General features: G+C 40.8%; 1 protein-coding gene across 4 annotated transcripts in view; it reads left to right on the forward strand.

Annotated features, from left to right (window-relative positions):
• The window catches only part of PPP3CA (protein phosphatase 3 catalytic subunit alpha), a 182,757-nt gene that overhangs the window by 127,935 nt on the left and 38,298 nt on the right, over window positions 1-16,524 (forward strand). For all 4 annotated transcript variants that reach the window (XM_081020323.1, XM_081020325.1, XM_081020324.1 and 1 more), the window contains exons 4-6: window positions 751-862; window positions 2,713-2,858; window positions 7,780-7,919. In XM_081020323.1, coding sequence (XP_080876449.1) covers window positions 751-862; window positions 2,713-2,858; window positions 7,780-7,919 — 398 coding nt within the window. The remainder of the gene's footprint in view (window positions 1-750; window positions 863-2,712; window positions 2,859-7,779; window positions 7,920-16,524) is intronic.

Here is a 16,524-nt window from a genome sequence, read left to right on the forward strand (position 1 = left end):
AGCCAAGCAATTCTTCAACTGTGTTTTGCCTGCTGTACACCTGGAGAGCTGAATCATGTTGCTGGGTTCTTTGCTTCCATGCAGAAACAACAGAATTTCCTCTTCCTCTTCTGTGTCCATCCAAGCTCCTGGAGGAGACCTTCTAGAGCAGATTCTGGGGTTGCATGCAGAGCGGAGAGGATATGGAAGTCCTGTTGTAGTGCAGCATTGGACACAATCCCAAGATTTTAGTATAGTTTAGCAGATCACTTACAGATTTTATATCATACAAAATTGTTTTATTTCTCCACGTAGCTTTGCAGATGAATTTCCTTTCATAAAATGCTAATCAAATGCTCTGTTTAAACAGCTATTAGGCAGTGCTGATAATTGTACGATATGCTTTCCTAGCTAATTAGTGTTGTGCTGCCTACCCAGTTGGGTTATTTTTTTCCTGATATGGTTTTCCTGGGTTTTAGAGAGCTTGGGAAAGGGGTGGGAACAAATTATGTGAAAATCAATGTCCACATTATTTAATATTAAGAAATATTAAAGTATCATGATGACTAGTTAAGCCAAGCTTGCTGTAGAATGTACACAACACACAGCTGTTAAAAATGTTTGATAGTTTTGGTAAGCTTCTGAATGGGCAGGCATTGTAATTAGAAAATGTTTTAATATTTTAAAAAACACGTCATATATGTTGTCTTTTGTAAAACAGAATGCACTCTTCATTCTTAATCAGCATCATTCCTTTCTTCTTCTTCACAGTGTGTGCTGTATTTGTGGGCCTTGAAAATTCTTTATCCAAAAACACTGTTTTTACTGCGTGGGAATCATGAATGTAGACATTTAACAGAGTATTTCACATTTAAACAAGAATGTAAGTATGAGTCAAAATTACTTCTTTTTCTATTATTCTTTTTGGAGATGGTAAACGTCTATTCAGGACTAAGACAAGTAAACAAAAGCCATCTTTAAACCTGCATTCAGTTTAAAGGGAATCATGCTCATGAATAGCTGCAATATGATAGACAACTTAGTCCTCATAACCTTGGTGTACGATCCTTGCCCATACAAGCATGCCTTGCCCAGACACTTTACCTTGTTGCTCTGGATACAGGACTGCAACATAGAGTTCTACTGTCCTGTGTTTGTTCCAAATCGCTGCAGTCTTTCAGCAGAGTGATCATGATCCAAACAGGGTAGCACATGGGCCCTGTTTCGCTGGAGGGTTAGTATGATGGCCATCTGATGGCAAGAAGGAATTGACAGGCATTGGGAGTTTAGAGAATGTGACAGGGCAGTAGGTCACACCTAGAAATTGGAGGTAGAAACTTAGGACCATATCATCATCACCATTTCAGTGATGGGTCATGGTGGGTTACAACCATTTAAAATTCAATATTAAGAACAGTTTAAAACAAATTACACTAACAGGAAAGAGGTGCACTTAAATAGGGCAACTACACATATAGTTGGCCCTTGGGTCCAGAGTAGGGGCAGGGTTACCAGCAGTTGGTCTTCCCTCACCTGGGTACCAACCTCTTTTTTTCATGTTGTCTACTCCACCACCACATGTACCTTTTGCCTTCAGAGCTGCATTAAAATCCACAGTGGCCACATTTGGGAAAACATGACCTACAGAACAATGTACAATGACATTTCCTTTACAGAGTGAAGGATAAAAAGGTTGTTAATTGACTTGAACGATTTGTAATTTACTGAGTTTTTAATATGCATATTTATAAATTAACATTTCAAATTAATTGAACAATCTCATTTATTTCATAATGATGTTTCTGCAAATCATTAAGAAGATGTGTGGTGGCGGTTTCTATACTGACCTACCCTTTCAAAGGGCAGGAGAATATATAATAGAATCTAAAATGAAATTATAGCTCTTTGGAGAAACCTTCTAGGATGACTAGAGAACTGTTGATATGGTGGGTTTTTTTATATATAATGTGACTTTAAATGTTCATTAGTCTCCATGACATTTAGCATTCATGATTTCATCATTTAAGATTTGCTTAATATTTATTCATTTAAAGGATTTGTATGCAGCGCTTTTGCCTAATGGTGTTCGAGGAAGCTTAATAAAATCTTTTAAAACTAGAAAATATCATAAAACAAAACGGCAAACAGAATGAAAAGCCCAATTACTCTAAAATGATAGACGAAAGCAGGAAACAACTAATTCAAAAGCCTTTCAGTCGAAACTGGACAGACAATCCTTGTGAACTATAATAAATTAAATTAAGCCACCAAAGTTAACTGCCAAAAACTCAAAACTGGGAAAGGTTAGTTAATGGCTGTCTTAGCTGCCCAACAGGTTCTGACTGAGCATCTTTACCTAAAAGCCATGAATCAGTAGCACTGAATATTAACCAAGTCACAATCAAAGCAGAGGATTTGAATGTATGCTAGACACCCTTGTCCAATGATGTATTGGTGGTGGTGGTGGTGGTTGGAAAGGAGAAGTGGCAATGTTTGTGTCCCCGTTTTCATAGAAACTGCATTATCTCTCCAACGGAAGACGATAAATTATTTACTTGCAAAGGTGTGCAGAAAATATATGGGAAGAGATAAATATGTCAATATTAATAATTTAGTTTTTGAGACTAAAAGCTGGTTCTCACAGGCCCACAGAATTTAGGTCTGAATTCTTTAATACAGTATTCTCCCCTCTTTTCAAGTACTTTTTTCTGATACTATCTTATTATCCAAAAGGTAAAATAAAGTATTCAGAACGTGTGTATGATGCCTGCATGGATGCCTTCGACTGCCTTCCCTTGGCTGCTCTGATGAACCAACAGTTCCTGTGTGTTCATGGTGGCCTGTCTCCAGAGATAAACACTTTAGATGACATCAGAAAAGTAAGTTTGGATAGCACAACTCAAAAATGCCACTAAGCAAACTTTGCTTTGCTCCAAATACCATCTCTCATTTTTTCCACTGTTGTCATATGGGAGAATTAAAAGTGAAGGGGTGGATCCAATGTTAAACATCCTCAGGAGTGGATTTATTGAAATTAATGGACATGGCTAACTTAGGTCCATAAATTTCAGTGGGTCTACTCTGAATAGGATTTAGTTGAAGACAACCCAAAATGTTTGTCTTTTCTCATTGCACTAAAACTCTTCTAGGATTGTCCTCCTTGGTAGTTGTCCTAAAAGTAAGAAGAAGAAAAGAACTTCACTTAGCTCGCTTATTTAATGTGGCAACTACAGAAATGGAGTTAATCGATCATTCTTATTTTGCTTTCCAAAAAAACTGGGTTTGTTGTGTCTATGGGGTTTGCTGTTGAATTTTCTTCTATACATTAGTTCTTTACTCCAATACAGCTATGGTTATGCAGGTATCTATGCTTGGCTATGTCATCCAGAATATGTATGTGTGAGTAGGGTGAGTATGCTGTGTGTACATGCAAATCAAATTTTCCATCTGTGGTTCCCAGTGATAACATTCGTAGAAAGTTGCTTCCCTACACTGATCCTTATCTTGATCAGACTGCAAATAGTCGCCACCCCTCTTGACAACTTGTCATGTTCAAACAATATGTTGTTGCGTATTCAGCGATTGCTGGGATGGTGGTGTTGACCCAGGTGTGTGTGGCGATTTCCAATAGCTTCAATAGTGTGGGATCTGATTTAGAATATTTATTTGACTTCAGGTTAGTAAACTTTTTTTCTAAAAAAAGTTTATATTAATTTGATATTCTATATAATATCTGGAAAGTTTTTTCCATCATCAGATTATTTTAACTGAAATAGGGGGAAATAATGATAAAGCACACTTTAGATAGCGTCCTGTGAGAGTACTTAGGATGGTACATACCGTTCTATCTATCCATGAAGGGGAAAACCAGATGGCAGATGGCCCAGCTCTGCCCAAACAGCTACTGTATTTTTCGCTCTATAAGACGCACCAGACCATAAGACGCACCTAGTTTTTGGAAGAGGAAAACAAGAAAAAAAATATTCTGAATGCCCGAAGCCAGGACAGCAAGCGGGATCGCTGCACAGCTTATGGGATAGCCCTGTCTTATGGGATAGCCACGAGCAAGCCTCTCCTGGGCAAGGGGAGCCTTCATCCCCTGCCCGGGAGAGGCTGCGCACGGCTAAGGCTCCCTCAAGAGCCTCACTCCCTTTAAGGAGCACACAGTGTGCGCTCCCCCAAGAGCCGCACACACGCTCCACGCGGCTCTTTAAAGGGAGCGCTGAGCAGAGCCTCCTGCCTGCATTCGCTCCATAAGACGCACACACATTTCCCCTTACTTTTTAGGAGGGGAAAAGTGTGTCTTATAGAGCAAAAAATACGGTAGCTACCACCAGTAGTCCTTAAGATAGAGGTAGCCATGAAAATGGAGTGTTTGAAGCAGGGTACTAGAGGCTTGGGATCCACTGGATCCTAAGCTCTGCACATTCCCCAAGGTACCCAATCCTTGGTACCCTCAGCTGCACCAGCCTGGAGCTGGTATAGCAAACGAGCACACTTCCAACCTTCTGTCCAGCAGGGCTTTGATTGCAGCAGAGGATCTGTTGCTCTGCATTTCCCCAGCCCCTAGAGAGGATTGCTGTGTCAATGTGGTTTACATTTCTTTTCAATCAAACAGAAAAGCTTTGCTTAGAAATTATTTTCTTTCAAATACTTGTGAATGGTTTCAAGATACAGCGATTCAAGAGCATAGTTTACATATAAAGAAAAATGTAGGCATGGAAAACTGTGAACATAGTAATTTTATCATACTCAAAAGAAGTCAATGCATTGATACTAATATTAAATATGCATGCATGCTTCCTAGTAAGGGTCACCTGAAGAAAATCTTTGATTTGATTAGCATTGTAGCCATTCATTGTGTTATTTCCCCCCCAGGAAGGGGTGGGTTTTTAGAAATGGGGAAAATGCATTGCATAACATTTTCCACACCACATCAATGTGGCATCCATTACCCATAATCTAGAGATGACTTTTTGGAAACTATGTTATTTTTCAAAAGCAATAATTTACTGCAATTTTGGTGGAGCTTGGAGCTGATGGTCAAAGCCATGAATAAAAACTGATTTGCAAGCTGAAGCAAGAGCTGTTGCAAGAGATATCCCACAGATGCCTGCTTCTTCTACTTCAGTGAGATCTCAGTAGCCTTATTAAGCTATTCAAGACACACCCCACAGTGATAATTGTGCGAGGCAAGAGGGTGGAGCCTCACACAATTATCACTCTGCACACATTGTGTGCCTGCCCTCATGCCCCACATTGACCTCCTCCCAACGTACATTTGGGAACTTGCCTGCAACGGGACAGCATACCAAATGTGAGTTAACTGTGAAAATGCAGTGACCCTGAGCTGAAATCTTGAGAGGGTGCCACCTACACAAATTAGCAGACTGCTTTGCTGCAGACTTGATCTGCAACATGTGGACAGTATTAAGGAGGACATTATGTGGGGTGTGGCAGTGAGGGCGAGGCAAGTAAGTGTGGCCCCACTCTTCTGCCTCACAGTGTTATTACCCTGTATTTTGAATGCCCAGATAAGGTCCTAGGAGGTCCTTCTGTATTGGAATGCTGAGTATATGTTCCTTTTAAGTAAACCTTTATGTTGGTGTGCATGTGTTATATAACATCTCATTCATGGGGACAGTCCAGAGGTCTGTGCGATGCAGATTACCTACTGCAAAACTGGCAAAGTGCAATTGATTTAAAATGGAAGCAATTGCGTATAGTCTCCTCCTCACAGCCAGTCTGGAGGAAGCGAGGAATCTTTAGGAACTCAGCTCCAATCTGCATAGCCCCACATCTGCGTGTCTCATCAAGATTTCAGGTTCCTCATGCAGCAACAGAAACATGTCTGCTTATAATGAGAGGTGTGTTTACTTTCTTGTTCCTCTTAAGTTCCTCACTCACTCTGCCATTAAGTTGTCCCTGGTTGTACCGTCTTTTGGAGGGCAGAACTGTGTAGGCAGCACAGCTTGTCTTGGAACCCCTAAACTAGCCTGCTGCCTAAAGAGCAGTAGGGGATGCTATCACATCACCTATGTTTAAATAAGATTCAGCACTCAGACCAGTTCAGTTCTGATTTGGAACGGAGTGGGATGGTGTTGTCCTTTGCCTCGGGCAACAAAATGTCTTAGGCCAGTCCTGTTTATGCATGCTCACAAAAGCATGCATAAAGCCACAAAACTCAAGAAAAATTCCAAATAATTGGTATAATTACAGACTGTATGCTGCTCCCAAGAACTCTTTCCAGATGAATTCCATTGACCTTGTTTGGATGCAGTACCAAACCATAGTGCATGAATAGTTATGTGCATGAACATGCACCCTATTCCATCTCTAAATCTCAAGTAGACTGTCATCTGTCAGTCCAGTTATGACCCCCAAGCAAGATGTGTGTGTGGCAGGGAAAGAAGTAAAGTTGAGGGGCATAACTCTTCTTCCTCTGTAGTGAATGAATTCATTCTGTCTCAAGATGAATTCCAAAGGGTGAGGGTTGCAGTGCTTTTCTGTGCACAGTGGAGAACCTGCAGTAAACATCCAGCTAAGGGCAGGTTGGTGGAGATTTCTTGTTCAGCAACAGATTTGTTTGTTCACTGTGTTACTTAAGTCAGGCAGACAATGGTTTATTTACAGCAGGGATGTCAGCATTTAAATAATGTGTACAACTCTGATTTTAAAAGTATTAAATAGCTCTATTATTAAAATGCATCTAGGGAGTTTTTCAGTTGATGGAATTGATTTCCTTTGCTATTCTTCCCCTCTAATCAATGAGATAATTGAATTTACTATGTTTATATGTATGCTGGAAGCCGCCCAGAGTAGCTAGGGCAACCCAGTAAGATGGGTGGGGTACAAATAAATTGTTGTTGTTGTTGTTATATATTGAGGGATTGCATTCAGCTATTGATGGCTGAGCACATTGGATCACTTAATTAATTAATTAATTAATTATCCAAACAGAGAGAACCTAATTTCTGTTGTCTATGCTCTCATAATCTCTAGGTTAGATTACTGCAGTATGTTTTATGTGGGGCTGCCTCCAAACATGGTTCAGAAACGTCAGCTGGTGCAGAATTCAGCGGCCAGATTGCTTACTGGGGCAAGACTGTTTGAGCATATAATGCCAGTCCTGGCCAAACAACACTGGCTGCCAATTAGTTTCTGGACCCAAATTCTAGTGTTACTTTTGACCTATAAAGCCTTAAATGGCTCAGGACCACAATACCTCAAGCACTGCTTCTCCCCATATGAATTGGTCCATACCCTGCAGTCATCACTTGAGGTTCTTTTTATGGACCTTCTCCTCTGCAGTGGCTCTTGAGTCTCCAGCTGTTTCTGGAGTAGAACTCCCATCATCCCTAGCTAGCAGCTCCAGTGGTCAGGGATGATGGGAATTGGTTCCCTGTAATCTTAATTCTCACAATGAGGGAACCACCAGAAGGCCCTTGGAGCTGGATCTCAGTGTCCAGGCTGAAAGATAGAGGTGGAGACATTTCTTCAGGTATACAGGGCCAAAACCAGAATTCATTTTGCCATAGTGATGAGGTTTAATCCCATTTTATAAACTGCCATAACTATATTCTGTGGTTGCACATCAGTTTGGGGCCAGCATGCAGTCTTGGGGCATTATGGTTGTACCAGGGGAACCACACTCTGTTATGGCTCTGAGTTGAACTGTGGGAGGAGTGGGAGTCTCAAGACCAAAGCACGGTAATGCTTGTGCTGTTGTTCCTAAATGTCAGCACCAGATCTTTCCCTCTAGCACCCTTAGCCTTTCTCTTTGTCTTCTCTTTTTCTTAGTTAGATCGATTCAAGGAACCACCTGCGTATGGACCTATGTGCGACATCCTGTGGTCAGATCCTCTAGAGGACTTTGGAAATGAGAAGACTCAGGAACATTTCACTCACAACACAGTCAGGGGGTGTTCATACTTCTACAGGTGAGGATGGTTTCTTGTTTCATATGGCCTCTGCAGATGGTTGTGGCTGCTTCATAAACCATCGTAATTGTGCCTTGAGTTGCATAGATCTTGAGTTCTGCCTTTTAAAAGAATTGAATCTCTGTCTAAAAGCCAATATTTCTTCCATTGTGTTTAAGCAACGTGTGTACCTATTGAGGTTCTGTTTCAACTAAAATACATATGGACTCGCACATGAAAATTCAGTCAACAAGAATGATTATCACTCAATGTGATAGTGGTAGGATCCAACATGGGCTCTGCCAGTTCCATATAAATCAAGGAGGACTGGAAGGAAATGCATTTAAAATGCAGCAGAGGGAAAAGAGGGACCTGCATAGTTTACCCTCATATTTACATTTTGCTCTGAAATTCCTTCTCCTCCACTGTCCTTGCAGTGGGGCTCCATGCCTACTCAAGAAGTAATTTCCCCCTTCCTAGCCCTTACATAAGGAATTAGCAGTTCCTCACTCACTCTGCCATTAAGCCCTAAGTCAGGGATGGGGAACCTGTGATCCTCCAGATGTTGCTGAACTAAAAAAGCCCCCTCATGCCTGGCCATTGACCATGGTGATTAAGTTTGAATCTAACAACATCTGGACAGCCACAAGTTCCCCATCCTTGCTCTAAGTCCTAACAATGTGATATCTTTTGAAAGATTTTGAATGTTGTTATGGTGAGCAAGTTCATAAAATTGTTTATCACTAAAGCATTTTCACAGGGTAAAAGTCACTAACATTACTTGTGTGTTGACAGATAAAGTTTCCTGTTACAGCACATATATAGTCCCTTCGCAAAGATTGCTACATTCTATTGTAGAGAGAGTTGAGACTTATACAACCAAGACACTTTCTTCAGTTAGCTAATTGGCTGACTACAGATCCTGCCATTCCCTTTTGGAAGTTCCTTTGCGGGCAAAACATGCTTTACTAAATGGCCTGAATTCTTTATTGTAGCATTGAGATTTGAGTTTTAGGGAAAATCTGCATTTTCAGAAAACAGGAATAATGGCAATTACATATGTTTCAGCAAAAAGGGCCTTAGGTTACAAATAAATACTTACCTTTTTAATTGGAAACAATTTCACTGATCTGTATTAGGATTGTTCATGTGTTTATGGGTATTGTGGTTACAGCAACTGCTTTAAGTGATATTCCTGAAGATGGTGACGCATTGGGGGGCAAGGAGGAGGTTGTATCTTTTAGGAAACACTCTAGAATCTGCAGTTTTCCTCAGCATAAATTTCCTCAGCACATTACACCAAGTAGGTCAGAATATAACAAGAATCATAAGTAAACTTCTAGTGAGTTCCTGAAGGGGCAATATATTACTGGTAAGTCTGTTGAAAAGCTTCCTATGATGAGTGTTGGCTATGCTGTCTAGGGCTGATGAAGTTGTAGTCCCAAGAACAGCTGGAGGCTATCCCTGCCTTATCGCATACAAAATGAACCTACTGCTAGTTAAAATACAGTTGAAATGTTAAGACTGTGATCAGTTGCGTGTGCAAAATTCTACAGCCAATCTTTCTGGACTCACAAGAACATAAAGTTAAGCTAGGACAACCTCTGTTTGCTAGCACTCAGAATCTTGAAATATATATTCATTAATATCCACCCAAATTACATTTTTACTGGCACACTAATACCATAATGCAATGTACTGCAGTGCATAATGTGGTTATTCCACTTCTTCAGTCATCTGAAACAAAGGAATAATATGCTATGACGTGCGTAAAACACTTCATTATTTCCTCTAGAATAAAGGCTTTCAAGCATTGTTTCTTCAGGGACCCTTTCTACATTGATTTGTCTGCTGAGAAGCAACTACATGTAAGCCGCAGAAATCCTTCACATTACCTCCAGAAAGTTCTGGGGAGTTATTCTGGCATGAACAGTCAGCTTGTGAAGGGGATGCTAGCGAGGCCTATTGGACCTCACAATCGCCCACATGAACTGAAAAGGTATCGTAGAACACAGTCAAAACTGGTGGCTGTACATTACAGGGGAAAATTTCAAATGGTGGGGAAAGCTGCCTTTTAGGGAACAGTTCACCTTTTTGATCTTCTCATTGAGCAACCTCTGATAAGATTGTGAAGAAGTGCTTCACATGATCACAATCTGCAGTTCATGGTACATGCAGCCCTTACTGCTAAACAGATTATGCACTTCTGAGTTTAAAACAATTCATCTAGTACCATGAGCCTAACAGAAAGGGCTCAGTCCTTCTTGTATTTAGCAAAACCTCTAAACAGAAGCTTAATCTATATTATTGTTTATATACTTATATATGTTATTTGCTTGATTGGGCTTTCCTTGATCAGAGGTAAAACCCCAAACCAGCAGTCTTCTGAAAACTTAAAGCGCTAATAGATTTTCTGTGGCATAAAGCTCAAAATAAATCTTAAGAGTGAGGTTCCACCAGGTTGTACTGGAACTGGGTAATTCAACTACCCTCCCAGAAGTAAAATCCAAGAAATTTGATGTAAACTTCAGGCCAGCAGATAGGGTGCCTAGAAAGGAAGGTGAAGGCCACAAAGCAAAAATTTGTATCAAAGGCCAGAATTTTATTTTGTCACACCCCTTTTGCTTCTGACTCTATTTAACCATGAGAAGTGGAATGACTCTGTGCCTTCTGTTGAAAAGGGTTCCCCACCCCTAGCCTAAAGCAAGAGCAATAACTTCTACTTAGGAATGCAAGAAACATCCAACTGTTTTACATTTTGATGCCGATTTATCTTAATTTGCAATGCCTGAACCAATATGTGAATCAAAACTCAACTGTCCTTAGAAATTCGCACTTCTCTGAATTTTGCAATGCAGTTCTTTTTTAAAAAAAAGTGTACAAAAAGTATATATTAGGAGAAAGTGCACAAAAAAATTGTATTTGGTGAAAATCACTTGCAAACATCTATATATTGGGAGAAATTCATGCGGGAAATGTGTACAAATTTTCCTGGTGTCAAAAGGTCAAACTGATGTAGAAATGGAGATAACTGAATTTAAGACTGGAAAAGATGAGAAACTGAGAGGAATTAGAACTGAAAAATTCACCCATCCCTACCTCTACTTGAGTAAATATACAGATGCTCTCAGTTTTCATGAAATATTTGGTTTACTGACAAATTGCATTTTAGTGAAATGCATCCAGTTTCCTTTATTAAAAAAACCTCTTGCTCTGTTCATTTTTTTAAAAGAAAGTTCATTCTGATCTTTCATATCTAACTGCAAGCTGGTTCCAAAAGTACATCTTTCTCTGCTTTGTGAGTTTTGTTAATTTTTTAGTAGTGCTAACTGATATATAAGTAGCAAAATATTTTCACAGGACCTCTAGAGTACTTGGCATGATATTTACTTGTTATACCAAGTTTGTAGCCTCACTTGTTATACCACCACCTTGTGGCTTAAATAATTTGGACTACAAATGATTTAGTTTGATCATAAAAGAACAAAAGCAAAACAACTAAATTTAGTAAGTGGAATATATGCATTTTTGCCTTTGTGAATTATGTATTTAAATGGTATTGGACTCCCTGTTTGAACATACTGTATCAAATGTAGTGAGGTATATATGTATGTAAAGCTGTAGTTGCACAAATTCAGCAATATGTTAAAGAGGGAACATCAAGCCTTTAGTTTTAGGAGGAGGGTGGAGAGAGGACGTTTGTGCAAGCATGCATGCAAATCCTAGGGAGCTGCCTTGTACGATTGGCCCACCTGGTTCTCTATTCTTTACACTGACTTGGCAGTAGAAGCTTCAAGCAGGCTGCCAACTTTTTCAAAAAACAAACAGAATACGCATATTACATGTCAGACTCAGTTTTTATTACATTATTTTTGAAAAAGCTGCTTTAGGTTCTTGATTTCACAGTTTCTAACCAATCACTGCTATGCACAGTCATCTGCTGTAAAGTCTCACAGCCAGTTTTTCTTGAGCACCATCCAGAAGGAAGATTATTTGTTTTGAAAATGTAGTACAGGAACTTAAAATGTGAGCTCACATTTTTCAAATTATGCGCAACTGCATGTGACCAGTATCTGAGAGGGATATGTAATATACCAGCTTACCACACGAGGGAGCTGCTGACATTTTGTACTTGGGCATTTCTATTCTGTTTGGGCAAACAGTGGTACCTCAGGTTACAAACGCTTCAGGTTATACCACTCCGCTAACCCAGAAATATTATCTCAGGTTAAGAACTTTGCTTCAGGATGAGAACAGAAATCGTGCCGCGGCGGCACAGTGGCAGCAGGAGGCCCCATTAGCTAAAGTGGTGCTTCAGGTTAAGAACAGTTTCAGGTTAAGAACGGACCTCCCGGAACGAATTAAGTACTTAACCCGAGGTACCACTGTATTGCATATGGTGGTAGAAGCTCAACAGGACTCAGATGAAACAGTGGTCCTATGAAGTTTGACCAGGCCCTACTAAACCCCTTGACTGTGGTCTGATTGCTCAGTTGGAACAGCTCTTCTTTTAAGTCAAGACAAAACTTTCTTTGTTTTATTTATACAAGTATTCACATACTGCCCACTCATGTACAATATCAAAGTGGTGTACGATAATCTATGCAAATGCAATAAAATATATAATAACATAAAACAATACAGAATAATTGCAAGAATGGTTGACTCATCTGAAAATAGAAATGAAGCCACTGATGAGACCTAACAGCAGAAAAAGTTCTTTAGGAGACACCTGAAAGTTAGCAGCAAGGATGCATGCCGAATTTCTGCTGGAAGAGCATTCCGCAGCATGGGGCTGGCAACACTCAATGCCTGACTTCTGAGACATGGGCAATAACTAACAACACTCAAATGAAGCCATCACTTGACAACCCCAAACTGCTTCACTCTTCACTGCTTTCTGTTTGGCTTGCCTGCCTGCCAGGCTCAGCAGTCTGCTTCACTTTTCAACCTCCTCTGGACTGGAAGTATCCTGGGGTCTTCTGCATGCTGACCTGGAAGTAAGCCTTACTGAACACAAATGGGATTTACTTCATAGGCTTGAGCTGTAACTGGGCACAGACCTGTAGCCACGAGTGGAGTCCTTGTCAACTAATTTGCATATCAGACCAAATGAATTTGATTATATTAAGGCTGTTTGTTTGTTTGTGAAAGAGTATGCACAGGAAAGGAGGCTTTCCGTTTGTGTTATGTTGTTGTTTAGTCGTTTAGTCATGTCTGACTCTTCGTGACCCCATGGACCAGAGCACGCCAGGCACTCCGTCTTCCACTGCCTCCCGCAGTTTGGTCAGACTCATGTTTGTAGCTTCGAGAACAGTGTCCAACCATCTCGTCCTCTGTCGTCCCCTTCTTCTTGTGCCCTCAATCTTTCCCAACATCAGGGTCTTTTCCAGGGAGTCTTCTCTTCTCATGAGGTGGCCAAAGTATTGGAGCCTCAGCTTCAGGATCTGTCCTTCCAGTGAGCACTCAGGGCTGATTTCCTTAAGAATGGAGAGGTTTGATCTTCTTGCAGTCCATGGGACTCTCAAGAGTCTCCTCCAGCACCATAATTCAAAAGCATCAATTCTTCGGCGATCAGCCTTCTTTATGGTCCAGCTCTCACTTCCATACATCACTACTGGGAAGACCATGGCTTTAACTATACGGACCTTTGTTGGCAAGGTGATGTCTCTGCTTTTTAAGATGTTGTCTAGGTTTGCCATTGCCTTTCTCCCAAGGAGCAGGCGTCTTTTAATTTCGTGACTGCTGTCACCATCTGCAGTGATCATGGAGCCCAAGAAAGTAAAATCTCTCACTGCCTCCATTTCTTCCCCTTCTATTTGCCAGGAGGTGATGGGCCCAGTGGCCATGATCTTCGTTTTTTTGATGTTGAGCTTCAGACCATATTTTGCGCTCTCCTCTTTCACCCTCATTAAAAGGTTCTTTAATTCCTCCTCACTTTCTGCCATCAAGGTTGTGTCATCTGCATATCTGAGGTTGTTGATATTTCTTCCAGCGATCTTAATTCCGGCTTGGGATTCATCCAGCCCAGCCTTTCGCATGATGAATTCTGCATATAAGTTAAATAAGCAGGGAGACAATATACAGCCTGGCCGTACTCCTTTCCCAATTTTGAACCAATCAGTTGTTCCATATCCAGTTCTAACTGTAGCTTCTTGTCCCACATAGAGATTTCTCAGGAGACAGATGAGGTGATCAGGCACTCCCATTTCTTTAAGAACTTGCCATAGTTTGCTGTGGTCGACACAGTCAAAGGCTTTTGCATAGTCAATGAAGCAGAAGTAGATGTCTTTCTGGAACTCTCTAGCTTTCTCCATAATCCAGCGCATGTTTGCAATTTGGTCTCTGGTTCCTCTGCCCTTTCGAAATCCAGCTTGCACTTCTGGGAGTTCTCGGTCCACATACTGCTTAAGCCTGTCTTGTAGAATTTTAAGCATAACCTTCCTAGGGTGTGAAATGAGTGCAATTGTGCGGTAGTTGGAGCATTCTTTGGCACTGCCCTTCTTTGGGATTGGGATGTAGACTGATCTTCTCCAATCCTCTGGCCACTGCTGAGTTTTCCAAATTTGCTGGCATATTGAGTGTAGCACCTTAACAGCATCATCTTTTAAAATTTTAAATAGTTCAGCTAGAATATCATCACTTACACTGGCCTTGTTATTAGCAGTGCTTTCTATGGCCCATTTGACTTCACTCTCCAGGATGTCTGGGTCAAGGTCAGCAACCACACTCCCTGGGGTGTATGAGACATCCATATCTTTCTGGTATAATTCCTCTGTGTATTCTTGCCGCCTCTTCTTGATGTCTTCTGCTTCTGTTAGGTCCTTTCCACCTTTGTCTTTTATTATGGCAATCTTTGTACGAAATGTTCCTTTCATATCTCCAATTTTCTTGAACAGATCTCTGGTTTTTCCCATTCTATTGTTTTCCTCTATTTCTTTGCATTGCTCATTTAAGAAGGCCTTCTTGTCTCTCCTTGCTATTTTTTGGAAATCTGCATTCAATTTCCTGTATCTTTCACTATCTCCCTCACATTTTGCTTGCCTTCTCTCCCCCGCTATTTGTAAGGCCTCGTTGGACAGCCACTTTGCTTTCTTGCATTTCCTTTTAACTGGGATGGTTTTAGTTGCTGCCTCCTGCATAATGTTACAAGCCTCGATCCATAGTTCTTCAGGCACTCTGTCCACCAAATATAAATCCTTAAACCTGTTCCTCACTTCTACTGCGTATACATAAGGGATTTGACTTAGATTGTATCTTACCGGCCCAGTGGTTTTTCCTACTTTCTTCAGTTTAAGCTTGAATTTTGCTATAAGAAGCTGATGATCTGAGCCACAGTCAGCTCCAGGTCTTGTTTTTGCTGACTGTACAGAGCTTCTCCATCTTTGGCTGCAGAGAATATAATCAATCTGATTTCGATTCTGCCCATCTGTAGAGTCGTCTCTTGTGTTGTTGGAAAAGAGTGTTTGTGATGACCAGCTTGTTCTCTTGGCAGAACTCTTATTAGCCTTTGCCCTGCTTCATTTTGAACTCCAAGGCCAAACTTGCCAGTTGTTCCTTTTATCTCTTGACTCCCTACTTTAGCATTCCAATCCCCTATAATGAGAAGAACATCCTTCTTTGGTGTCATTTCTAGAAGGTGTTGTAAGTCTTCATAGAATTGGTCAATTTCAGTTTCTTCAGCACCAGTGGTTGGTGCATAAACTTGGATTACTGTGATGTTAAAAGGTCTGCCTTGGATTCATATCGAGATCATTCTATCATTTTTGAGATTGCATCCCAGTACAGCTTTCGCCACTCTTTTGTTGACTATGAGGGCCACTCCATTTCTTTTACGGGATTCTTGCCCACAGTAGTAGATATGATGGTCATCCGAACTGAATTCGCCCATTCCCATCCATTTTAGTTCACTGATGCCCAGGATGTCAATATTTATTCTTGCCATCTCATTTTTGACCACATCCAACTTACCAAGGTTCATGGTTCTTACATTCCAGGTTCCTATGCAATATTTTTCTTTACAGCATTGGACTTTCCTTTCGCTTCCAGGCATATCCGCAACTGAGCGTCCTTTCGGCTTTGGCCCAGCCACTTCATCAGCTCTGGATCTACTTGTACTTGTCCTCCACTCTTCCTCAGTAGCATGTTGGACGCCTTCCGACCTGAGGGGCTCATCTTCCAGCGTCATAACTTTTATATGCCTGTTGTCTTTGCCCATGGAGTTTTCTTGGCAGGGATACTGGAGTGGCTTGCCGGTTCCTGCTCCAGGTGGATCACGTTTGGTCAAAACTCTCCACTATGACCTGTCCATCTTGGGTGGCCCTGCACGGCATAGCTCATAGCTTCTCTGAGTTATTCAAGCCCCTTCGCCACGGCAAGGCAGTGATCCATGAAGGGGGTTTGTGTTATACGCTTTATAATATTGACATAGTTTTATTAATACACACGGCAGTTCTTTTGATAACTTTTTTCAACAACAAAAAAGTTAGATCCACTACACAAGTCCCATATCAGTTGTACCGCATTGAGAGGGAAGTGTTTGTTTGAAATTGCAAATTAATATACTTTTTTTTTCAATTACCAGTAGAACTGTATCTAAAATCTCCCTCTTTATTTTATATTACCA

The sequence above is a fragment of the Podarcis pityusensis genome, assembly GCF_964106645.2.
Source record: "Podarcis pityusensis genome assembly, chromosome: 9".
Lineage (NCBI taxonomy): Eukaryota > Metazoa > Chordata > Lepidosauria > Squamata > Lacertidae > Podarcis > Podarcis pityusensis.